The sequence below is a fragment of the Carcharodon carcharias genome, chromosome 13 (assembly GCF_017639515.1).
Source record: "Carcharodon carcharias isolate sCarCar2 chromosome 13, sCarCar2.pri, whole genome shotgun sequence".
Lineage (NCBI taxonomy): Eukaryota > Metazoa > Chordata > Chondrichthyes > Lamniformes > Lamnidae > Carcharodon > Carcharodon carcharias.
Genome location: NC_054479.1, coordinates 102,578,051 through 102,604,123, shown reverse-complemented (window position 1 = coordinate 102,604,123; position 26,073 = coordinate 102,578,051). Strand labels below are relative to the sequence as shown.

At 43.2% G+C, this 26,073-nt stretch overlaps 1 protein-coding gene across 1 annotated transcript in view; it reads left to right on the top strand.

The window, feature by feature from the left end:
• The window catches only part of LOC121286123 (mucin-5AC-like), a 181,153-nt gene that overhangs the window by 87,986 nt on the left and 67,094 nt on the right, over positions 1-26,073 (top strand). Inside the window, exons 36-44 of the mRNA XM_041203111.1 lie at positions 3,206-3,265; positions 4,330-4,689; positions 8,870-8,929; positions 9,994-10,353; positions 14,534-14,593; positions 15,658-16,017; positions 20,174-20,233; positions 21,298-21,657; positions 25,840-25,899. Coding sequence (XP_041059045.1) covers positions 3,206-3,265; positions 4,330-4,689; positions 8,870-8,929; positions 9,994-10,353; positions 14,534-14,593; positions 15,658-16,017; positions 20,174-20,233; positions 21,298-21,657; positions 25,840-25,899 — 1,740 coding nt within the window. The remainder of the gene's footprint in view (positions 1-3,205; positions 3,266-4,329; positions 4,690-8,869; positions 8,930-9,993; positions 10,354-14,533; positions 14,594-15,657; positions 16,018-20,173; positions 20,234-21,297; positions 21,658-25,839; positions 25,900-26,073) is intronic.

Sequence of the window (26,073 nt, the reverse complement as noted above, 5' to 3'; positions counted from 1 at the left end):
CTTCATTACTAGTGACATCACCACTATGTCATAATCTCCATACAGATCACTTCCCAGTGTGTCCTGTACAAATATCAGGATTGCTGCCCAAGTATCTTAAGAGCCACTGTTAATCTGGACAAATGAGTCTAACTGTTGTACAAACTTTCCACTGCCCATTGGAATCAGATGTTTACTGGAGCTCCATTAACATCATGGTCAAATCTATGTGACAATTCCAGCAACACTCATACTTGTGGAAATGATGTTCTCAATGTAGAGTTCATTAGTAGTTGAACTAGCCCTCCACTAAAGAAATTTTATGAGTAGGCTAATCTACAAGTGTCTATATTTGAGTTCTGCAGCTTTTGTGCTTGGTTATATGCAGCAGTAGTATATCTAATTTCAGTATATATATGTATTAATCCATCAAATACTTAATTTCAGTACAGATCCGTAGTACATAGAATTTCAGTTACCAAGCACATTTGTCACACAATGGCAACACAGGAGTTGTAAAACAAAATGTCAAGGAATGAGAGAAATTCATGCTGCTGATCCACTTCATTCCATCATACAGATTTATACTTCGGTGGGGGGGGTCCGTCATTGAAAGGCACTCAGTGCCTCATTGAGGCTCCTGGTGTTGGGAAGAGAGAGAGCCATGCCCCTGCCCTTGCTGCTGACAACCTTACCAACCTACAGCCAGCTCTGTGAACTCCCTCCCACCATCATTCACCCATGGATCGCTTGGTGCTTGTGTGGGTGCAATACCAGCAGCAGCCACCACCTCTCTGGTAACGCTGCTGAGCAATGAAGAGCAACTAGATGCTGATTGGCCTGCAGCTCTCGGCGGGTAGGACCTAAGCCGTGGGATCTTTGATCCCAGGCAAAACTCATTGCTGCCCAGTTAAGTGCCTGACTGGCAATTAATGTACCATACCTTCCGAAAAGTGGCAAGAGGGGCTCTCGTTGGCTCCTCAGCAGTCAGGTGAGAACCCTGACACCTATATTAAATTCCACCCATCATTTCAATAGGGTTTTGATTTTTGAGCTATTCTGCATTGTTTAGAGCCCAGGTATAGGGCTCACCAGTTTTTCTTTTGAGGTCTCCAGGAAAATGTTTTCTGGCAACCGCTGGGAGCAGATTCTTTTGTAGAATTTCATTTCAATCCACCACCCGTTACTCCTCTTGCAGCAGCTGAACATTGCCCTCTCAATCTTTGAAAAAATTGTCCAGTCTGCCGAGAACTGCCAGCCTCTTAGAGGCTGCCTCCTCTTCATTGCTCAGCAGTGATATTGGAGAGGTGGTGCTACTATTGGTAATGCAGGCACCAAATGACTAGGGTTGCCACGGACCCCAGCCACAGGTGAATGATGATGGAAGGGGGATCACGGAGTTTGCAGTGTATTGGGAAGTGTGTTGGCAGCAAGGGAAGGGGGTGGCACTCAGTAGGCAGACCCTCCCCTCCAATTTCCAATGCCAGGGCCCACAATCAGGCACTGAGGGAATGAGGGCACCTTTGGAAGTCCGCAAGCAACCCTGTCAGGATTTGGATTACGGGGGCAGAATTTTGCCCTTGGCGGGGGTGCTCAGTGGAGGCGGGCTAGGGCATTCGGGAAGCTGACCGCCACCCACGATCGGCACTGCACCGCGATTTCACGCTGGTGGGCCAATTAAATTTCACACCCAGTGTGAAACGCTGCTTGTGTGGGGGTTGGGTGTGGGGGAGGGGAGTGCGAGCGCGCTGAGTGCAAACCTTGTGCATGAGAGTGAGTGAGCGAGCGCAGCATAATCTCCCTGAGGCATGGAGCTGCCTCAGGGAGATGAAGACATATATAAAAATATAAAGAAATTAAGAATGTAATAAAATATGTCCCCTTATGTTATTAATGAAAAATTAAAGTTTTTATTTTTATTTGCTTTTGAAAACCTTATTCTACCCGTGGATGAGGTTTCCAAAAAAATTCGTTGCCCGCCAACTGTTAGGTTGGATGGGCAATGAAAAATTTATGTTAATTGATAACTTAATGGCCTTAACAGGCCTTTTAATTGTCGAAGGGCGCATTTCTCGCTCCGGCGCATGCCCGCCAATCAAACGATCCGATGACTGCGCGTTGACGTCGGCATGCTTGGCCAACGTTAATGTGCATCATTTCATGCTCGAGTGGGTTGCCTGCCCACCGATTGAAAACTTCTGCCCTGGGCTTCCTGCATGGTGAGTGTCCTTTCTGCCGCTTGATAAGTACCAACGGCAGCAGAATGATGCCTTTAAATGGACATTAATTGCTCACCTAAGGGCTTCAGTTGGCATTTGGCAGGAAGGCTGTCCGCAAGTCTTCCTGCCGCAGATTTAATTGATGCGGAGGCAGGCCCCCACCCTCCACTCTCCTGCCCGATTATATGCCCCTCAGCCACCAAACTCGCCATGGGAGAATGCATCGAATTCCGCTCAGTGAGTGGAATAAGAGTCTAAAAAAGAACCTGATTCTAGATCAGTCAAGCTATCATATGTTGTGCTGATTTAATATTCTATGCACCATAGTGGTGAAATTGTGTAATTGGAATGTGATAAAAGATCTCACAAGTCTGTGTGGAAATGTCATCAAACTTAGAGCACCTATTATGCATTCAACCCTTTTGAGACTTTTACATGGGCCTTCTGTGTTATAAACCAATCTGCTGATCACACACATCTGAACAAAATGATCGATGCATAGGTCAGCATCACTGGCAATTTAATCTCAATTACCGGTGAATAGCAACAGACGCTGTTGAACCCGAGGATTTCCCCCTCACCCTGCATTCTCTGGTCCAGGCTGTGCTGTAGGGCATAAGGAGATGTTCCCTTTGTATAATTATCAAGGTTGCTTCAGTATCTTCAGATCTATTTATCTGGGTAACTCAGTTCAGCATGCACCTGTCTACTGTGAGAAGTTCCCACTGGCGATTGAAAACTACCATTTACAGGAACTCCATTAAATCCACATGACAATTCCAGTAACACTTATATTGTAGGAATGTTATACTGAGTGTAAAGACTATTAAATAGTGTATTCTCTCTACACTAAAATAATGTTATTGAGCAGACTAAAATAGAAGAGAATTTCACTTTTGCAATTTTTATACTTGGTTACATGTAAAAAGAAAGCAGGTTTTTAGATCTGATGCTGATGAGCCTCTGGGTGCCGTGTAACAGGTTGAAATCTTCTTTCTGCTCTATAGGAACGACACCACTGACAGTGAGACCGACTACAACTACATCCGCCACCAGCTACATGCCTGGTAAGCGACAACGTTTTTACACCCCACACCAAGTCTTTCTTTACAAGGTCATTACTTTCTAATTCCATGTGGGCTGTCCTTGAGTAGGTAGCAAGAGATCGCTTTCATTTTCACACACAAATATTCCTTTCCAGTTGTTTGTTTTGAATGTTTGCATCTCTGCTCATTAAGTTGCAAACTTTAGGACAACACTTAGGAAATTGTGCTCCTTTTTATTTTTATTCATTTGCAGGATGAGATCAGCATTTATTGCCCATCCCTAATTGTCCTCGAGAAGGTGGTGGTGAGCCGCCTCCTTGAATCGTTGCAGTCCATATGGTGTAGGTATGCCCACAGTGTTGTTAGGGAAGTAGGTACAGAATTCTGACCGATCAGTAGTGAAGGTGAACGGCAATATAGTTCCAAGTCAGGATGCGGTGTGTAGTATATGTTATATAAATTAGCAGAACAGGAAAGTATATTGAAAGCTGATGTGAAGTAAGGTGAATTTTGCAATGAGCATTAACCTCCACACCCATATCCTTCACATGTGATTCCAGCATGCTGAGCTGCAAGTGAGAGGGGTGTATTGTAATATATATTCTGATTTCCAACAGCTTCCCTGTTAACAAATATATTTGTCATCCATTGTGAACGCTTGAATTTCTAAATCTATATCAAGGAATGAGTCAGGCAGCCAATCCATCTCTCTTAGTCATGCATGTTTAGCTGCAATACCCGTTGGTCTGTTCCTTTTCTTTCCAGTCAGCTTCTGGGTCAAAGTTTCCTTCCTTCAACTTCATTTCACCAACCCTGCTCTAGTAGGCAGCTGAAAATCATTCCGTTGATCTTTGAAATGAGTGGAATCCTAGTGTGACAAAACCAGCCTGACACTAGACCAATCTTGCAGTCAAATGTTGTGCTGACTTGATATTTTTGCTTCATCGTAGTGAAATTGTTTAGTGAAATTGTGATGAAATGGGATTAAATTTAGTAAAGTCGTGCTACCATTTTAGTCTTTGTATTTCTAGTTAATTAAGTTGATTAAAGGCAGATTCATTAAGCCTAGACTTCTTATTTTGCAGAGGAGGAATGCAATGGTGAATGGTCTGGTTGGTTCAATGAAAATACACCTTCTGTGATCAGCCCGGGCGATTCTGAATTATTGGATCCCATACGCGATGAACTGTGTCCTTCCTCTTCTGATGCAATTAATAAAATTCAGTGCCAATTTGCTGATTACCCTGAGCGGCCAATAAGTGAATCAACAGACAATGTGACCTGTGACATAGACACAGGACTTGTCTGTAAATTCACTGAAAGTGCTTTTTCGGACAGGAGATTTTGCTATGACTACCAAATTCGGGTTTGCTGTGAGCCACAAATAATAATAGAATGGACAACAACCCGTCTGCCTGAAACTACCTCTACAACCACAATTCCTGGTAAATATACGCAAAGCGTATGTCTTTGAGTACAAAAGCAGTTAGACCTAACCTGTGCCGATTTAGTGAAAATTTTACATCCAAAAGGATCAATAGATCAAGTAAATAAAGCAATAGTTAGAACTAAGGTTAGAAATGACTATCTGAGATAATAGCCCAAAAGACACAGATTTGTAATATAATCTTCTGTCTGCTATTTTAATCAAATCATTAATCCACATAAAGTAAATGGGCAAATAGTGAGGATGATAGTGATAAGATGATTAATATATCTTTGAATTCTTTGCCAAACAGTTTCACCTATTATTTAAAACTTAACCGCAATTTTCATGCCTTCAGCTCCTTCTGGACTAGCATTGTTGTTTTCTGCATCATAAGCCATTGTGTTGTCCACACTCATGTCAAAAAAGTAACTGATGCATAGGTCAGCGTGGCTGTCAATCTAATCTCTTTTAGCACTGATTGGAAACAGCAATATGACATAGGTCTGAATATAGTGGTACAGTTCCCTGGCACAGATATTTAACCAGTAGGACCTCCCACTGACCTTACATACTCTGAGCCGGTCAGCACTGGAGGATCTGGGGAGGAGCGTTAATATTTATTCTTTGATGAGATGTGGGCATCACCGGCAAGGCCAACATTTGTCGCCAATCCCTAACTGCTTTTGAACTGAATAGCTAACTAGGCCATTTCAGAGAGTAATTATCTGTCAACCACATGACTATGGGTCTGGAGTCACAGGTAGGCCAGACTGGGTGAGGATGGCAGATTTCCTTCCCTAAAGGACATTAGTGAACCAAATGGGTTTTTACAAAAAATTGACGACAGCTGTCATTGTCAGCATTATTGAGAGTAGCTTTCAATTCCAGATTTTATTAATTGAATTTAAACTCCATCAGCTGCCATGGTAGGATTTGAACACATGATCTCAGTACATTATCCTGGGTCTCTTCATTACTAGTGACATCACCACTATGTCATAATCTCCATACAGATCACTTCCCAGTGTGTCCTGTACAAATATCAGGATTGCTGCCCAAGTATCTTAAGAGCCACTGTTAATCTGGAAAAATGAGTCTAACTGTTGTACAAACTTTCCACTGCCCATTGGAATCAGACGTTTACTGGAGCTCCATTAACATCATGGTCAAATCTATGTGACAATTCCAGCAACACTCATACTTGCGGAAATGATGTTCTCAATGTAGAGTTCATTAGTAGTTGAACTAGCCCTCCACTAAAGAAATTTTATGAGTAGGCTAATCTACAAGTGTCTATATTTGAGTTCCGCAGCTTTTGTGCTTGGTTATATGCAGCAGTAGTATACCTAATTTCAGTATATATATGTATTAATCCATCAAATACTTAATTTCAGTACAGATCCGTAGTACATAGAATTTCAGTTACCAAGCACATTTGTCACACAATGGCAACACAGGAGTTGTAAAACAAAATGTCAAGGAATGAGATGCTCCTGATCCACTACATTCCATCATACAGATTTATACTTCAGTGGGGGGGTCCCTCATTCAAAGGCACTCAGTGCCTCATTGAGGATCCTGGTGTTGGGAAGAGAGAGAGCCTTGCCCCTGCCCTTGCTGCTGACAACCTTACCAACATAAAGCCAGCTCTGTGAACTCCCTCCCACCATTATTCACCCATGGCCTGGATTGCTTGGTGCTTGTGTGGGTGCAATACTAGCAGCAGCTACCACCTCTCTGGTAACGCTGCTGAGCAATGAAGAGCAACTAGATGCTGATTGGCCTGCTGTTCTCGGATGGTGGGACTTAAGCCCTGGGATCTTTGATCCCAGACAAAACTCATTGCTGCCCAGTTAAGTGCCTGATTGGCATTTAATGTACCATACCTTCCGAAAAGTGGCAAGAGGGGCTCTCGTTGGCTCCTCAGTGGTCAGGTGAGAACCCTGACACCTATATTAAATTCCACCCATCATTTCAATAGGGTTTTGATTTTTGAGCTATTCTGCATTGTTTAGAGCCCAGGTATAGGGCTCACCAGTTTTTCTTTTGAGGTCTCCAGGAAAATGTTTTCTGGCAACCGCTGGGAGCAGATTCTTTTGTAGAATTTCATTTCAATCCACCACCCGTTCCTCCTCTTGCAGCAGCTGAACATCGCCCTCTCGATCTTTGAAAAAATTGTCCAGTCTGCCGCGAACTGCCAGCCATTTAGAGGCTGGCTCCTCTTCATTGCTCAGCAGTGATATTGGAGAGGTGGTGCTACTATTGGTAATGCACCCACCAAATGACTAGGGTTGCCACGGACCCCGGCCACAGGTGAATGATGGTGGAAGGGGGATCACGGAGTTGGCAGTGTATTGGGAAGTGTGTTGGCAGCAAGGGAAGGGGGTGGCACTCAGTAGGCAGCCACTCCCCCCCACTTTCCAATGCCAGGGCTCACAATCAGGCACTGAGGGAATGAGGGCACCTTTGGAAGTCCGCAAGCAACCCTGTCAGGATTTGGATTATGGGGGCAGAATTTTGCCCTTGGCGGGGGTGCTCAGTGGAGGCGGGCTAGAGCATTCAGGAAGCTGACCGCCACCCACGATCGGCACTGCACCGCGATTTCACGCTGGTGGGCCAATTAAATTTCACACCCAGTGTCAAACGCGAGTGGCAGCGCTATGCACTGCTTGTGTGGGGGATGGGTGTGGGGGAGGGGAGTGCGAGCGCGCTGAGTGCAAATCTTGTGCATGAGTGTGAGTGAGCGAGCGCAGCATAATCTCCCTGAGGCATGGAGCTGCCTCAGGGAGATGAAGACATATATAAAAAAATAAAGAAATTAAGAATGTAATAAAATATGTCCCCTTATGTTATTAATGAAAAATTAAAGTTTTTATTTTTATTTGCTTTTGAAAACCTTATTCTACCCGTGGATGAGGTTTCCAAAAAAATTCGTTGCCCGCCAACTGTTAGGTTGGATGGGCAATGAAAAATTTATGTTAATTGATAACTTAATGGCCTTAACAGGTCTTTTAATTGTCGAAGGGCGCAATTCTCGCTCCGGCGCACGCCCGCCAACCAAACGATCCCATGACTGCGCGTTGACGTCGGCATGCTTGGCCAACGTTAATGTGCATCATTTCATGCTCGAGTGGGTTGGGCGCTTGCCTGCCCACCGATTGAAAACTTCTGCCCTGGGCTTCCTGCATGGTGAGTGTCCTTTCTGCCGCTTGATAAGTACCAACGGCAGCAGAATGATGCCTTTAAATGGACATTAATTGCTCACCTAAGGGCTTCAGTTGGCATTTGGCAGGAAGGCTGTCCGCAAGTCTTCCTGCCGCAGATTTAATTGGTGCGGAGGCAGGCCCCCACCCTCCACTCTCCTGCCCGATTATATGCCCCTCAGCCACCAAACTCGCCATGGGAGAATGCATCGAATTCCGCTCAGTGAGTGGAATAAGAGTCTAAAAAAGAACCTGATGCTAGATCAGTCAAGCTATCATATGTTGCGCTGATTTAATATTCTATGCACCATAGTGGTGAAATTGTGTAATTGGAATGTGATAAAAGATCTCACAAGTCTGTGTGGAAATGTCATCCAACTTAGAGCACCTATTATGCATTCAACCCTTTTGAGACTTTTACATGGGCTTTCTGTGTTATAAACCAATCTGCTGATCACACACATCTGAACAAAATGATCGATGCATAGGTCAGCATCACTGGCAATTTAATCTCAATTACCGGTGAATAGCAACAGACGCTGTTGAACCCGAGGATTTCCCCCTCACCCTGCATTCTCTGGTCCAGGCTGTGCTGTAGGGCATAAGGAGATGTTCCCTTTGTATAATTATCAAGGTTGCTTCAGTATCTTCAGATCTATTTATCTGGGTAACTCAGTTCAGCATGCACCTGTCTACTGTGAGAAGTTCCCACTGGCGATTGAAAACTACCATTTACAGGAACTCCATTAAATCCACATGACAATTCCAGTAACACTTATATTGTAGGAATGTTATACTGAGTGTAAAGACTATTAAATAGTGTATTCTCTCTACACTAAAATAATGTTATTGAGCAGACTAAAATAGAAGAGAATTTCACTTTTGCAATTTTTATACTTGGTTACATGCAAAAAGAAAGCAGGTTTTTAGATCTGATGCTGATGAGCCTCTGGGTGCCGTGTAACAGGTTGAAATCTTCTTTCTGCTCTATAGGAACGACACCACTGACAGTGAGACCGACTACAACTACATCCGCCACCAGCTACATGCCTGGTAAGCGACAACGTTTTTACACCCCACACCAAGTCTTTCTTTACAAGGTCATTACTTTCTAATTCCATGTGGGCTGTCCTTGAGTAGGTAGCAAGAGATCGCTTTCATTTTCACACACAAATATTCCTTTCCAGTTGTTTGTTTTGAATGTTTGCATCTCTGCTCATTAAGTTGCAAACTTTAGGACAACACTTAGGAAATTGTGCTCCTTTTTATTTTTATTCATTTGCAGGATGAGATCAGCATTTATTGCCCATCCCTAATTGTCCTCGAGAAGGTGGTGGTGAGCCGCCTCCTTGAATCGTTGCAGTCCATATGGTGTAGGTATGCCCACAGTGTTGTTAGGGAAGTAGGTACAGAATTCTGACCGATCAGTAGTGAAGGTGAACGGCAATATAGTTCCAAGTCAGGATGCGGTGTGTAGTATATGTTATATAAATTAGCAGAACAGGAAAGTATATTGAAAGCTGATGTGAAGTAAGGTGAATTTTGCAATGAGCATTAACCTCCACACCCATATCCTTCACATGTGATTCCAGCATGCTGAGCTGCAAGTGAGAGGGGTGTATTGTAATATATATTCTGATTTCCAACAGCTTCCCTGTTAACAAATATATTTGTCATCCATTGTGAACGCTTGAATTTCTAAATCTATATCAAGGAATGAGTCAGGCAGCCAATCCATCTCTCTTAGTCATGCATGTTTAGCTGCAATACCCGTTGGTCTGTTCCTTTTCTTTCCAGTCAGCTTCTGGGTCAAAGTTTCCTTCCTTCAACTTCATTTCACCAACCCTGCTCTAGTAGGCAGCTGAAAATCATTCCGTTGATCTTTGAAATGAGTGGAATCCTAGTGTGACAAAACCAGCCTGACACTAGACCAATCTTGCAGTCAAATGTTGTGCTGACTTGATATTTTTGCTTCATCGTAGTGAAATTGTTTAGTGAAATTGTGATGAAATGGGATTAAATTTAGTAAAGTCGTGCTACCATTTTAGTCTTTGTATTTCTAGTTAATTAAGTTGATTAAAGGCAGATTCATTAAGCCTAGACTTCTTATTTTGCAGAGGAGGAATGCAATGGTGAATGGTCTGGTTGGTTCAATGAAAATACACCTTCTGTGATCAGCCCGGGCGATTCTGAATTATTGGATCCCATACGCGATGAACTGTGTCCTTCCTCTTCTGATGCAATTAATAAAATTCAGTGCCAATTTGCTGATTACCCTGAGCGGCCAATAAGTGAATCAACAGACAATGTGACCTGTGACATAGACACAGGACTTGTCTGTAAATTCACTGAAAGTGCTTTTTCGGACAGGAGATTTTGCTATGACTACCAAATTCGGGTTTGCTGTGAGCCACAAATAATAATAGAATGGACAACAACCCGTCTGCCTGAAACTACCTCTACAACCACAATTCCTGGTAAATATACGCAAAGCGTATGTCTTTGAGTACAAAAGCAGTTAGACCTAACCTGTGCCGATTTAGTGAAAATTTTACATCCAAAAGGATCAATAGATCAAGTAAATAAAGCAATAGTTAGAACTAAGGTTAGAAATGACTATCTGAGATAATAGCCCAAAAGACACAGATTTGTAATATAATCTTCTGTCTGCTATTTTAATCAAATCATTAATCCACATAAAGTAAATGGGCAAATCGTGAGGATGATAGTGATAAGATGATTAATATATCTTTGAATTCTTTGCCAAACAGTTTCACCTATTATTTAAAACTTAACCGCAATTTTCATGCCTTCAGCTCCTTCTGGACTAGCATTGTTGTTTTCTGCATCATAAGCCATTGTGTTGTCCACACTCATGTCAAAAAAGTAACTGATGCATAGGTCAGCGTGGCTGTCAATCTAATCTCTTTTAGCACTGATTGGAAACAGCAATATGACATAGGTCTGAATATAGTGGTACAGTTCCCTGGCACAGATATTTAACCAGTAGGACCTCCCACTGACCTTACATACTCTGAGCCGGTCAGCACTGGAGGATCTGGGGAGGAGCGTTAATATTTATTCTTTGATGAGATGTGGGCATCACCGGCAAGGCCAACATTTGTCGCCAATCCCTAACTGCTTTTGAACTGAATAGCTAACTAGGCCATTTCAGAGAGTAATTATCTGTCAACCACATGACTATGGGTCTGGAGTCACAAGTAGGCCAGACTGGGTGAGGATGGCAGATTTCCTTCCCTAAAGGACATTAGTGAACCAAATGGGTTTTTACAAAAAATTGACGACAGCTGTCATTGTCAGCATTATTGAGAGTAGCTTTCAATTCCAGATTTTATTAATTGAATTTAAACTCCATCAGCTGCCATGGTAGGATTTGAACACATGATCTCAGTACATTATCCTGGGTCTCTTCATTACTAGTGACATCACCACTATGTCATAATCTCCATACAGATCACTTCCCAGTGTGTCCTGTACAAATATCAGGATTGCTGCCCAAGTATCTTAAGAGCCACTGTTAATCTGGACAAATGAGTCTAACTGTTGTACAAACTTTCCACTGCCCATTGGAATCAGATGTTTACTGGAGCTCCATTAACATCATGGTCAAATCTATGTGACAATTCCAGCAACACTCATACTTGCGGAAATGATGTTCTCAATGTAGAGTTCATTAGTAGTTGAACTAGCCCTCCACTAAAGAAATTTTATGAGTAGGCTAATCTACAAGTGTCTATATTTGAGTTCCGCAGCTTTTGTGCTTGGTTATATGCAGCAGTAGTATACCTAATTTCAGTATATATATGTATTAATCCATCAAATACTTAATTTCAGTACAGATCCGTAGTACATAGAATTTCAGTTACCAAGCACATTTGTCACACAATGGCAACACAGGAGTTGTAAAACAAAATGTCAAGGAATGAGATGCTCCTGATCCACTACATTCCATCATACAGATTTATACTTCAGTGGGGGGGTCCCTCATTCAAAGGCACTCAGTGCCTCATTGAGGATCCTGGTGTTGGGAAGAGAGAGAGCCATGCCCCTGCCCTTGCTGCTGACAACCTTACCAACATAAAGCCAGCTCTGTGAACTCCCTCCCACCATTATTCACCCATGGCCTGGATTGCTTGGTGCTTGTGTGGGTGCAATACTAGCAGCAGCTACCACCTCTCTGGTAACGCTGCTGAGCAATGAAGAGCAACTAGATGCTGATTGGCCTGCTGTTCTCGGATGGTGGGACTTAAGCCCTGGGATCTTTGATCCCAGACAAAACTCATTGCTGCCCAGTTAAGTGCCTGATTGGCATTTAATGTACCATACCTTCCGAAAAGTGGCAAGAGGGGCTCTCGTTGGCTCCTCAGTGGTCAGGTGAGAACCCTGACACCTATATTAAATTCCACCCATCATTTCAATAGGGTTTTGATTTTTGAGCTATTCTGCATTGTTTAGAGCCCAGGTATAGGGCTCACCAGTTTTTCTTTTGAGGTCTCCAGGAAAATGTTTTCTGGCAACCGCTGGGAGCAGATTCTTTTGTAGAATTTCATTTCAATCCACCACCCGTTCCTCCTCTTGCAGCAGCTGAACATCGCCCTCTCGATCTTTGAAAAAATTGTCCAGTCTGCCGCGAACTGCCAGCCATTTAGAGGCTGGCTCCTCTTCATTGCTCAGCAGTGATATTGGAGAGGTGGTGCTACTATTGGTAATGCACCCACCAAATGACTAGGGTTGCCACGGACCCCGGCCACAGGTGAATGATGGTGGAAGGGGGATCACGGAGTTGGCAGTGTATTGGGAAGTGTGTTGGCAGCAAGGGAAGGGGGTGGCACTCAGTAGGCAGCCACTCCCCCCCACTTTCCAATGCCAGGGCTCACAATCAGGCACTGAGGGAATGAGGGCACCTTTGGAAGTCCGCAAGCAACCCTGTCAGGATTTGGATTATGGGGGCAGAATTTTGCCCTTGGCGGGGGTGCTCAGTGGAGGCGGGCTAGAGCATTCAGGAAGCTGACCGCCACCCACGATCGGCACTGCACCGCGATTTCACGCTGGTGGGCCAATTAAATTTCACACCCAGTGTCAAACGCGAGTGGCAGCGCTATGCACTGCTTGTGTGGGGGATGGGTGTGGGGGAGGGGAGTGCGAGCGCGCTGAGTGCAAATCTTGTGCATGAGTGTGAGTGAGCGAGCGCAGCATAATCTCCCTGAGGCATGGAGCTGCCTCAGGGAGATGAAGACATATATAAAAAAATAAAGAAATTAAGAATGTAATAAAATATGTCCCCTTATGTTATTAATGAAAAATTAAAGTTTTTATTTTTATTTGCTTTTGAAAACCTTATTCTACCCGTGGATGAGGTTTCCAAAAAAATTCGTTGCCCGCCAACTGTTAGGTTGGATGGGCAATGAAAAATTTATGTTAATTGATAACTTAATGGCCTTAACAGGTCTTTTAATTGTCGAAGGGCGCAATTCTCGCTCCGGCGCACGCCCGCCAACCAAACGATCCCATGACTGCGCGTTGACGTCGGCATGCTTGGCCAACGTTAATGTGCATCATTTCATGCTCGAGTGGGTTGGGCGCTTGCCTGCCCACCGATTGAAAACTTCTGCCCTGGGCTTCCTGCATGGTGAGTGTCCTTTCTGCCGCTTGATAAGTACCAACGGCAGCAGAATGATGCCTTTAAATGGACATTAATTGCTCACCTAAGGGCTTCAGTTGGCATTTGGCAGGAAGGCTGTCCGCAAGTCTTCCTGCCGCAGATTTAATTGGTGCGGAGGCAGGCCCCCACCCTCCACTCTCCTGCCCGATTATATGCCCCTCAGCCACCAAACTCGCCATGGGAGAATGCATCGAATTCCGCTCAGTGAGTGGAATAAGAGTCTAAAAAAGAACCTGATGCTAGATCAGTCAAGCTATCATATGTTGTGCTGATTTAATATTCTATGCACCATAGTGGTGAAATTGTGTAATTGGAATGTGATAAAAGATCTCACAAGTCTGTGTGGAAATGTCATCCAACTTAGAGCACCTATTATGCATTCAACCCTTTTGAGACTTTTACATGGGCTTTCTGTGTTATAAACCAATCTGCTGATCACACACATCTGAACAAAATGATCGATGCATAGGTCAGCATCACTGGCAATTTAATCTCAATTACCGGTGAATAGCAACAGACGCTGTTGAACCCGAGGATTTCCCCCTCACCCTGCATTCTCTGGTCCAGGCTGTGCTGTAGGGCATAAGGAGATGTTCCCTTTGTATAATTATCAAGGTTGCTTCAGTATCTTCAGATCTATTTATCTGGGTAACTCAGTTCAGCATGCACCTGTCTACTGTGAGAAGTTCCCACTGGCGATTGAAAACTACCATTTACAGGAACTCCATTAAATCCACATGACAATTCCAGTAACACTTATATTGTAGGAATGTTATACTGAGTGTAAAGACTATTAAATAGTGTATTCTCTCTACACTAAAATAATGTTATTGAGCAGACTAAAATAGAAGAGAATTTCACTTTTGCAATTTTTATACTTGGTTACATGCAAAAAGAAAGCAGGTTTTTAGATCTGATGCTGATGAGCCTCTGGGTGCCGTGTAACAGGTTGAAATCTTCTTTCTGCTCTATAGGAACGACACCACTGACAGTGAGACCGACTACAACTACATCCGCCACCAGCTACATGCCTGGTAAGCGACAACGTTTTTACACCCCACACCAAGTCTTTCTTTACAAGGTCATTACTTTCTAATTCCATGTGGGCTGTCCTTGAGTAGGTAGCAAGAGATCGCTTTCATTTTCACACACAAATATTCCTTTCCAGTTGTTTGTTTTGAATGTTTGCATCTCTGCTCATTAAGTTGCAAACTTTAGGACAACACTTAGGAAATTGTGCTCCTTTTTATTTTTATTCATTTGCAGGATGAGATCAGCATTTATTGCCCATCCCTAATTGTCCTCGAGAAGGTGGTGGTGAGCCGCCTCCTTGAATCGTTGCAGTCCATATGGTGTAGGTATGCCCACAGTGTTGTTAGGGAAGTAGGTACAGAATTCTGACCGATCAGTAGTGAAGGTGAACGGCAATATAGTTCCAAGTCAGGATGCGGTGTGTAGTATATGTTATATAAATTAGCAGAACAGGAAAGTATATTGAAAGCTGATGTGAAGTAAGGTGAATTTTGCAATGAGCATTAACCTCCACACCCATATCCTTCACATGTGATTCCAGCATGCTGAGCTGCAAGTGAGAGGGGTGTATTGTAATATATATTCTGATTTCCAACAGCTTCCCTGTTAACAAATATATTTGTCATCCATTGTGAACGCTTGAATTTCTAAATCTATATCAAGGAATGAGTCAGGCAGCCAATCCATCTCTCTTAGTCATGCATGTTTAGCTGCAATACCCGTTGGTCTGTTCCTTTTCTTTCCAGTCAGCTTCTGGGTCAAAGTTTCCTTCCTTCAACTTCATTTCACCAACCCTGCTCTAGTAGGCAGCTGAAAATCATTCCGTTGATCTTTGAAATGAGTGGAATCCTAGTGTGACAAAACCAGCCTGACACTAGACCAATCTTGCAGTCAAATGTTGTGCTGACTTGATATTTTTGCTTCATCGTAGTGAAATTGTTTAGTGAAATTGTGATGAAATGGGATTAAATTTAGTAAAGTCGTGCTACCATTTTAGTCTTTGTATTTCTAGTTAATTAAGTTGATTAAAGGCAGATTCATTAAGCCTAGACTTCTTATTTTGCAGAGGAGGAATGCAATGGTGAATGGTCTGGTTGGTTCAATGAAAATACACCTTCTGTGATCAGCCCGGGCGATTCTGAATTATTGGATCCCATACGCGATGAACTGTGTCCTTCCTCTTCTGATGCAATTAATAAAATTCAGTGCCAATTTGCTGATTACCCTGAGCGGCCAATAAGTGAATCAACAGACAATGTGACCTGTGACATAGACACAGGACTTGTCTGTAAATTCACTGAAAGTGCTTTTTCGGACAGGAGATTTTGCTATGACTACCAAATTCGGGTTTGCTGTGAGCCACAAATAATAATAGAATGGACAACAACCCGTCTGCCTGAAACTACCTCTACAACCACAATTCCTGGTAAATATACGCAAAGCGTATGTCTTTGAGTACAAAAGCACTTAGACCTAACCTGTGCCGATTTAGTGAAAATTTTACATCGAAAAGGATCAATAGATCAAGTAAATAAAGCAATAGTTAGAACTAAGGTTAGAAATGACTATCTGAGATAATAGCCCAAAAGACACAGATTTGTAATATAATCTTCTGTCTGCTATTTTAATCAAATCATTAATCCACATAAAGTAAATGGGCAAATAGTGAGGATGATAGTGATAAGATGATTAATATATCTTTGAATTCTTTGCCAAACAGTTTCACCTATTATTTAAAACTTAATCGCAATTTTCATGCCTTCAGCTCCTTCTGGACTAGCATTGTTGTTTTCTGCATCATAAGCCATTGTGTTGTCCACACTCATGTCAAAAAAGTAACTGATGCATAGGTCAGCGTGGCTGTCAATCTAATCTCTTTTAGCACTGATTGGAAACAGCAATATGACATAGGTCTGAATATAGTGGTACAGTTCCCTGGCACAGATATTTAACCAGTAGGACCTCCCACTGACCTTACATACTCTGAGCCAGTCAGCACTGGAGGATCTGGGGAGGAGCGTTAATATTTACTCTTTGATGAGATGTGGGCATCACCGGCAAGGCCAACATTTGTCGCCAATCCCTAACTGCTTTTGAACTGAATAGCTAACTAGGCCATTTCAGAGAGTAATTATCTGTCAACCACATGACTATGGGTCTGGAGTCACAAGTAGGCCAGACTGGGTGAGGATGGCAGATTTCCTTCCCTAAAGGACATTAGTGAACCAAATGGGTTTTTACAAAAATTGATGACAGCTGTCATTGTCAGCATTATTGAGAGTAGCTTTCAATTCCAGATTTTATTAATTGAATTTAAACTCCATCAGCTGCCATGGTAGGATTTGAACACATGATCTCAGTACATTATCCTGGGTCTCTTCATTACTAGTGACATCACCACTATGTCATAATCTCCATACAGATCACTTCCCAGTGTGTCCTGTACAAATATCAGGATTGCTGCCCAAGTATCTTAAGAGCCACTGTTAATCTGGACAAATGAGTCTAACTGTTGTACAAACTTTCCACTGCCCATTGGAATCAGATGTTTACTGGAGCTCCATTAACATCATGGTCAAATCTATGTGACAATTCCAGCAACACTCATACTTGCGGAAATGATGTTCTCAATGTAGAGTTCATTAGTAGTTGAACTAGCCCTCCACTAAAGAAATTTTATGAGTAGGCTAATCTACAAGTGTCTATATTTGAGTTCTGCAGCTTTTGTGCTTGGTTATATGCAGCAGTAGTATATCTAATTTCAGTATATATATGTATTAATCCATCAAATACTTAATTTCAGTACAGATCCGTAGTACATAGAATTTCAGTTACCAAGCACATTTGTCACACAATGGCAACACAGGAGTTGTAAAACAAAATGTCAAGGAATGAGAGAAATTCATGCTGCTGATCCACTTCATTCCATCATACAGATTTATACTTCGGTGGGGGGGGTCCGTCATTGAAAGGCACTCAGTGCCTCATTGAGGCTCCTGGTGTTGGGAAGAGAGAGAGCCATGCCCCTGCCCTTGCTGCTGACAACCTTACCAACCTACAGCCAGCTCTGTGAACTCCCTCCCACCATCATTCACCCATGGATCGCTTGGTGCTTGTGTGGGTGCAATACCAGCAGCAGCCACCACCTCTCTGGTAACGCTGCTGAGCAATGAAGAGCAACTAGATGCTGATTGGCCTGCAGCTCTCGGCGGGTAGGACCTAAGCCGTGGGATCTTTGATCCCAGGCAAAACTCATTGCTGCCCAGTTAAGTGCCTGACTGGCAATTAATGTACCATACCTTCCGAAAAGTGGCAAGAGGGGCTCTCGTTGGCTCCTCAGCAGTCAGGTGAGAACCCTGACACCTATATTAAATTCCACCCATCATTTCAATAGGGTTTTGATTTTTGAGCTATTCTGCATTGTTTAGAGCCCAGGTATAGGGCTCACCAGTTTTTCTTTTGAGGTCTCCAGGAAAATGTTTTCTGGCAACCGCTGGGAGCAGATTCTTTTGTAGAATTTCATTTCAATCCACCACCCGTTACTCCTCTTGCAGCAGCTGAACATTGCCCTCTCAATCTTTGAAAAAATTGTCCAGTCTGCCGAGAACTGCCAGCCTCTTAGAGGCTGCCTCCTCTTCATTGCTCAGCAGTGATATTGGAGAGGTGGTGCTACTATTGGTAATGCAGGCACCAAATGACTAGGGTTGCCACGGACCCCAGCCACAGGTGAATGATGATGGAAGGGGGATCACGGAGTTTGCAGTGTATTGGGAAGTGTGTTGGCAGCAAGGGAAGGGGGTGGCACTCAGTAGGCAGACCCTCCCCTCCAATTTCCAATGCCAGGGCCCACAATCAGGCACTGAGGGAATGAGGGCACCTTTGGAAGTCCGCAAGCAACCCTGTCAGGATTTGGATTACGGGGGCAGAATTTTGCCCTTGGCGGGGGTGCTCAGTGGAGGCGGGCTAGGGCATTCGGGAAGCTGACCGCCACCCACGATCGGCACTGCACCGCGATTTCACGCTGGTGGGCCAATTAAATTTCACACCCAGTGTGAAACGCTGCTTGTGTGGGGGTTGGGTGTGGGGGAGGGGAGTGCGAGCGCGCTGAGTGCAAACCTTGTGCATGAGAGTGAGTGAGCGAGCGCAGCATAATCTCCCTGAGGCATGGAGCTGCCTCAGGGAGATGAAGACATATATAAAAATATAAAGAAATTAAGAATGTAATAAAATATGTCCCCTTATGTTATTAATGAAAAATTAAAGTTTTTATTTTTATTTGCTTTTGAAAACCTTATTCTACCCGTGGATGAGGTTTCCAAAAAAATTCGTTGCCCGCCAACTGTTAGGTTGGATGGGCAATGAAAAGTTTATGTTAATTGATAACTTAATGGCCTTAACAGGCCTTTTAATTGTCGAAGGGCGCATTTCTCGCTCCGGCGCATGCCCGCCAATCAAACGATCCGATGACTGCGCGTTGACGTCGGCATGCTTGGCCAACGTTAATGTGCATCATTTCATGCTCGAGTGGGTTGCCTGCCCACCGATTGAAAACTTCTGCCCTGGGCTTCCTGCATGGTGAGTGTCCTTTCTGCCGCTTGATAAGTACCAACGGCAGCAGAATGATGCCTTTAAATGGACATTAATTGCTCACCTAAGGGCTTCAGTTGGCATTTGGCAGGAAGGCTGTCCACAAGTCTTCCTGCCGCAGATTTAATTGATGCGGAGGCAGGCCCCCACCCTCCACTCTCCTGCCCGATTATATGCCCCTCAGCCACCAAACTCGCCATGGGAGAATGCATCGAATTCCGCTCAGTGAGTGGAATAAGAGTCTAAAAAAGAACCTGATTCTAGATCAGTCAAGCTATCATATGTTGTGCTGATTTAATATTCTATGCACCATAGTGGTGAAATTGTGTAATTGGAATGTGATAAAAGATCTCACAAGTCTGTGTGGAAATGTCATCCAACTTAGAGCACCTATTATGCATTCAACCCTTTTGAGACTTTTACATGGGCCTTCTGTGTTATAAACCAATCTGCTGATCACACACATCTGAACAAAATGATCGATGCATAGGTCAGCATCACTGGCAATTTAATCTCAATTACCGGTGAATAGCAACAGACGCTGTTGAACCCGAGGATTTCCCCCTCACCCTGCATTCTCTGGTCCAGGCTGTGCTGTAGGGCATAAGGAGATGTTCCCTTTGTATAATTATCAAGGTTGCTTCAGTATCTTCAGATCTATTTATCTGGGTAACTCAGTTCAGCATGCACCTGTCTACTGTGAGAAGTTCCCACTGGCAATTGAAAACTACCATTTACAGGAACTCCATTAAATCCACATGACAATTCCAGTAACACTTATATTGTAGGAATGTTATACTGAGTGTAAAGACTATTAAATAGTGTATTCTCTCTACACTAAAATAATGTTATTGAGCAGACTAAAATAGAAGAGAATTTCACTTTTGCAATTTTTATACTTGGTTACATGTAAAAAGAAAGCAGGTTTTTAAATCTGATGCTGATGAGCCTCTGGGTGCCGTGTAACAGGTTGAAATCTTCTTTCTGCTCTATAGGAACGACACCACTGACAGTGAGACCGACTACAACTACATCCGCCACCAGCTACATGCCTGGTAAGCGACAACGTTTTTACACCCCACACCAAGTCTTTCTTTACAAGGTCATTACTTTCTAATTCCATGTGGGCTGTCCTTGAGTAGGTAGCAAGAGATCGCTTTCATTTTCACACACAAATATTCCTTTCCAGTTGTTTGTTTTGAATGTTTGCATCTCTGCTCATTAAGTTGCAAACTTTAGGACAACACTTAGGAAATTGTGCTCCTTTTTATTTTTATTCATTTGCAGGATGAGATCAGCATTTATTGCCCATCCCTAATTGTCCTCGAGAAGGTGGTGGTGAGCCGCCTCCTTGAATCGTTGCAGTCCATATGGTGTAGGTATGCCCACAGTGTTGTTAGGGAAGTAGGTACAGAATTCTGACCGATCAGTAGTGAAGGTGAACGGCAATATAGTTCCAAGTCAGGATGCGGTGTGTAGTATATGTTATATAAATTAGCAGAACAGGAAAGTATATTGAAAGCTGATGTGAAGTAAGGTGAATTTTGCAATGAGCATTAACCTCCACACCCATATCCTTCACATGTGATTCCAGCATGCTGAGCTGCAAGTGAGAGGGGTGTATTGTAATATATATTCTGATTTCCAACAGCTTCCCTGTTAACAAATATATTTGTCATCCATTGTGAACGCTTGAATTTCTAAATCTATATCAAGGAATGAGTCAGGCAGCCAATCCATCTCTCTTAGTCATGCATGTTTAGCTGCAATACCCGTTGGTCTGTTCCTTTTCTTTCCAGTCAGCTTCTGGGTCAAAGTTTCCTTCCTTCAACTTCATTTCACCAACCCTGCTCTAGTAGGCAGCTGAAAATCATTCCGTTGATCTTTGAAATGAGTGGAATCCTAGTGTGACAAAACCAGCCTGACACTAGACCAATCTTGCAGTCAAATGTTGTGCTGACTTGATATTTTTGCTTCATCGTAGTGAAATTGTTTAGTGAAATTGTGATGAAATGGGATTAAATTTAGTAAAGTCGTGCTACCATTTTAGTCTTTGTATTTCTAGTTAATTAAGTTGATTAAAGGCAGATTCATTAAGCCTAGACTTCTTATTTTGCAGAGGAGGAATGCAATGGTGAATGGTCTGGTTGGTTCAATGAAAATACACCTTCTGTGATCAGCCCGGGCGATTCTGAATTATTGGATCCCATACGCGATGAACTGTGTCCTTCCTCTTCTGATGCAATTAATAAAATTCAGTGCCAATTTGCTGATTACCCTGAGCGGCCAATAAGTGAATCAACAGACAATGTGACCTGTGACATAGACACAGGACTTGTCTGTAAATTCACTGAAAGTGCTTTTTCGGACAGGAGATTTTGCTATGACTACCAAATTCGGGTTTGCTGTGAGCCACAAATAATAATAGAATGGACAACAACCCGTCTGCCTGAAACTACCTCTACAACCACAATTCCTGGTAAATATACGCAAAGCGTATGTCTTTGAGTACAAAAGCAGTTAGACCTAACCTGTGCCGATTTAGTGAAAATTTTACATCCAAAAGGATCAATAGATCAAGTAAATAAAGCAATAGTTAGAACTAAGGTTAGAAATGACTATCTGAGATAATAGCCCAAAAGACACAGATTTGTAATATAATCTTCTGTCTGCTATTTTAATCAAATCATTAATCCACATAAAGTAAATGGGCAAATCGTGAGGATGATAGTGATAAGATGATTAATATATCTTTGAATTCTTTGCCAAACAGTTTCACCTATTATTTAAAACTTAACCGCAATTTTCATGCCTTCAGCTCCTTCTGGACTAGCATTGTTGTTTTCTGCATCATAAGCCATTGTGTTGTCCACACTCATGTCAAAAAAGTAACTGATGCATAGGTCAGCGTGGCTGTCAATCTAATCTCTTTTAGCACTGATTGGAAACAGCAATATGACATAGGTCTGAATATAGTGGTACAGTTCCCTGGCACAGATATTTAACCAGTAGGACCTCCCACTGACCTTACATACTCTGAGCCGGTCAGCACTGGAGGATCTGGGGAGGAGCGTTAATATTTACTCTTTGATGAGATGTGGGCATCACCGGCAAGGCCAACATTTGTCGCCAATCCCTAACTGCTTTTGAACTGAATAGCTAACTAGGCCATTTCAGAGAGTAATTATCTGTCAACCACATGACTATGGGTCTGGAGTCACAAGTAGGCCAGACTGGGTGAGGATGGCAGATTTCCTTCCCTAAAGGACATTAGTGAACCAAATGGGTTTTTACAAAAATTGACGACAGCTGTCATTGTCAGCATTATTGAGAGTAGCTTTCAATTCCAGATTTTATTAATTGAATTTAAACTCCATCAGCTGCCATGGTAGGATTTGAACACATGATCTCAGTACATTATCCTGGGTCTCTTCATTACTAGTGACATCACCACTATGTCATAATCTCCATACAGATCACTTCCCAGTGTGTCCTGTACAAATATCAGGATTGCTGCCCAAGTATCTTAAGAGCCACTGTTAATCTGGAAAAATGAGTCTAACTGTTGTACAAACTTTCCACTGCCCATTGGAATCAGATGTTTACTGGAGCTCCATTAACATCATGGTCAAATCTATGTGACAATTCCAGCAACACTCATACTTGCGGAAATGATGTTCTCAATGTAGAGTTCATTAGTAGTTGAACTAGCCCTCCACTAAAGAAATTTTATGAGTAGGCTAATCTACAAGTGTCTATATTTGAGTTCTGCAGCTTTTGTGCTTGGTTATATGCAGCAGTAGTATATCTAATTTCAGTATATATATGTATTAATCCATCAAATACTTAATTTCAGTACAGATCCGTAGTACATAGAATTTCAGTTACCAAGCACATTTGTCACACAATGGCAACACAGGAGTTGTAAAACAAAATGTCAAGGAATGAGAATGCTCCTGATCCACTTCATTCCATCATACAGATTTATACTTCAGTGGGGGGGGTCCGTCATTGAAAGGCACTCAGTGCCTCATTGAGGCTCCTGGTGTTGGGAAGAGAGAGAGCCATGCCCCTGCCCTTGCTGCTGACAACCTTACCAACATAAAGCCAGCTCTGTGAACTCCCTCCCACCATTATTCACCCATGGCCTGGATCGCTTGGTGCTTGTGTGGGTGCAATACCAGCAGCAGCTACCACCTCTCTGGTAACGCTGCTGAGCAATGAAGAGCAACTAGATGCTGATTGGCCTGCTGCTCTCGGAGGGTGGGACCTAAGCCCTGGGATCTTTGATCCCAGACAAAACTCATTGCTGCCCAGTTAAGTGCCTGATTGGCATTTAATGTACCATACCTTCCGAAAAGTGGCAAGAGGGGCTCTCGTTGGCTCCTCAGTGGTCAGGTGAGAACCCTGACACCTATATTAAATTCCACCCATCATTTCAATAGGGTTTTGATTTTTGAGCTATTCTGCATTGTTTAGAGCCCAGGTATAGGGCTCACCAGTTTTTCTTTTGAGGTCTCCAGGAAAATGTTTTCTGGCAACCGCTGGGAGCAGATTCTTTTGTAGAATTTCATTTCAATCCACCACCCGTTCCTCCTCTTGCAGCAGCTGAACATCGCCCTCTCGATCTTTGAAAAAATTGTCCAGTCTGCCGCGAACTGCCAGCCTCTTAGAGGCTGCCTCCTCTTCATTGCTCAGCAGTGATATTGGAGAGGTGGTGCTACTATTGGTAATGCAGCCACCAAATGACTAGGGTTGCCACGGACCCCAGCCACAGGTGAATGATGGTGGAAGGGGGATCACGGAGTTTGCAGTGTATTGGGAAGTGTGTTGGCAGCAAGGGAAGGGGGTGGCACTCAGTAGGCAGACCCTCCCCTCCACTTTCCAATGCCAGGGCTCACAATCAGGCACTGAGGGAATGAGGGCACCTTTGGAAGTCCGCAAGCAACCCTGTCAGGATTTGGATTACGGGGGCAGAATTTTGCCCTTGGCGGGGGTGCTCAGTGGAGGCGGGCTAGAGCATTCAGGGAAGCTGACCGCCACCCACGATCGGCACTGCACCGCGATTTCACGCTGGTGGGCCAATTAAATTTCACACCCAGTGTCAAACGCGAGTGGCAGCGCTATGCACTGCTTGTGTGGGGGATGGGTGTGGGGGAGGGGAGTGCGAGCGCGCTGAGTGCAAATCTTGTGCATGAGTGTGAGTGAGCGAGCGCAGCATAATCTCCCTGAGGCATGGAGCTGCCTCAGGGAGATGAAGACATATATAAAAATATAAAGAAATTAAGAATGTAATAAAATATGTCCCCTTATGTTATTAATGAAAAATTAAAGTTTTTATTTTTATTTGCTTTTGAAAACCTTATTCTACCCGTGGATGAGGTTTCCAAAAAAATTCGTTGCCCGCCAACTGTTAGGTTGGATGGGCAATGAAAAATTTATGTTAATTGATAACTTAATGGCCTTAACAGGCCTTTTAATTGTCGAAGGGCGCACTTTCTCGCTCCGGCGCACGCCCGCCAACCAAACGATCCGATGACTGCGCGTTGACGTCGGCATGCTTGGCCAACGTTAATGTGCATCATTTCATGCTCGAGTGGGTTGGCGCTTGCCTGCCCACCGATTGAAAACTTCTGCCCTGGGCTTCCTGCATGGTGAGTGTCCTTTCTGCCGCTTGATAAGTACCAACGGCAGCAGAATGATGCCTTTAAATGGACATTAATTGCTCACCTAAGGGCTTCAGTTGGCATTTGGCAGGAAGGCTGTCCGCAAGTCTTCCTGCCGCAGATTTAATTGATGCGGAGGCAGGCCCCCACCCTCCACTCTCCTGCCCGATTATATGCCCCTCAGCCACCAAACTCGCCATGGGAGAATGCATCGAATTCCGCTCAGTGAGTGGAATAAGAGTCTAAAAAAGAACCTGATTCTAGATCAGTCAAGCTATCATATGTTGTGCTGATTTAATATTCTATGCACCATAGTGGTGAAATTGTGTAATTGGAATGTGATAAAAGATCTCACAAGTCTGTGTGGAAATGTCATCCAACTTAGAGCACCTATTATGCATTCAACCCTTTTGAGACTTTTACATGGGCCTTCTGTGTTATAAACCAATCTGCTGATCACACACATCTGAACAAAATGATCGATGCATAGGTCAGCATCACTGGCAATTTAATCTCAATTACCGGTGAATAGCAACAGACGCTGTTGAACCCGAGGATTTCCCCCTCACCCTGCATTCTCTGGTCCAGGCTGTGCTGTAGGGCATAAGGAGATGTTCCCTTTGTATAATTATCAAGGTTGCTTCAGTATCTTCAGATCTATTTATCTGGGTAACTCAGTTCAGCATGCACCTGTCTACTGTGAGAAGTTCCCACTGGCGATTGAAAACTACCATTTACAGGAACTCCATTAAATCCACATGACAATTCCAGTAACACTTATATTGTAGGAATGTTATACTGAGTGTAAAGACTATTAAATAGTGTATTCTCTCTACACTAAAATAATGTTATTGAGCAGACTAAAATAGAAGAGAATTTCACTTTTGCAATTTTTATACTTGGTTACATGTAAAAAGAAAGCAGGTTTTTAGATCTGATGCTGATGAGCCTCTGGGTGCCGTGTAACAGGTTGAAATCTTCTTTCTGCTCTATAGGAACGACACCACTGACAGTGAGACCGACTACAACTACATCCGCCACCAGCTACATGCCTGGTAAGCGACAACGTTTTTACACCCCACACCAAGTCTTTCTTTACAAGGTCATTACTTTCTAATTCCATGTGGGCTGTCCTTGAGTAGGTAGCAAGAGATCGCTTTCATTTTCACACACAAATATTCCTTTCCAGTTGTTTGTTTTGAATGTTTGCATCTCTGCTCATTAAGTTG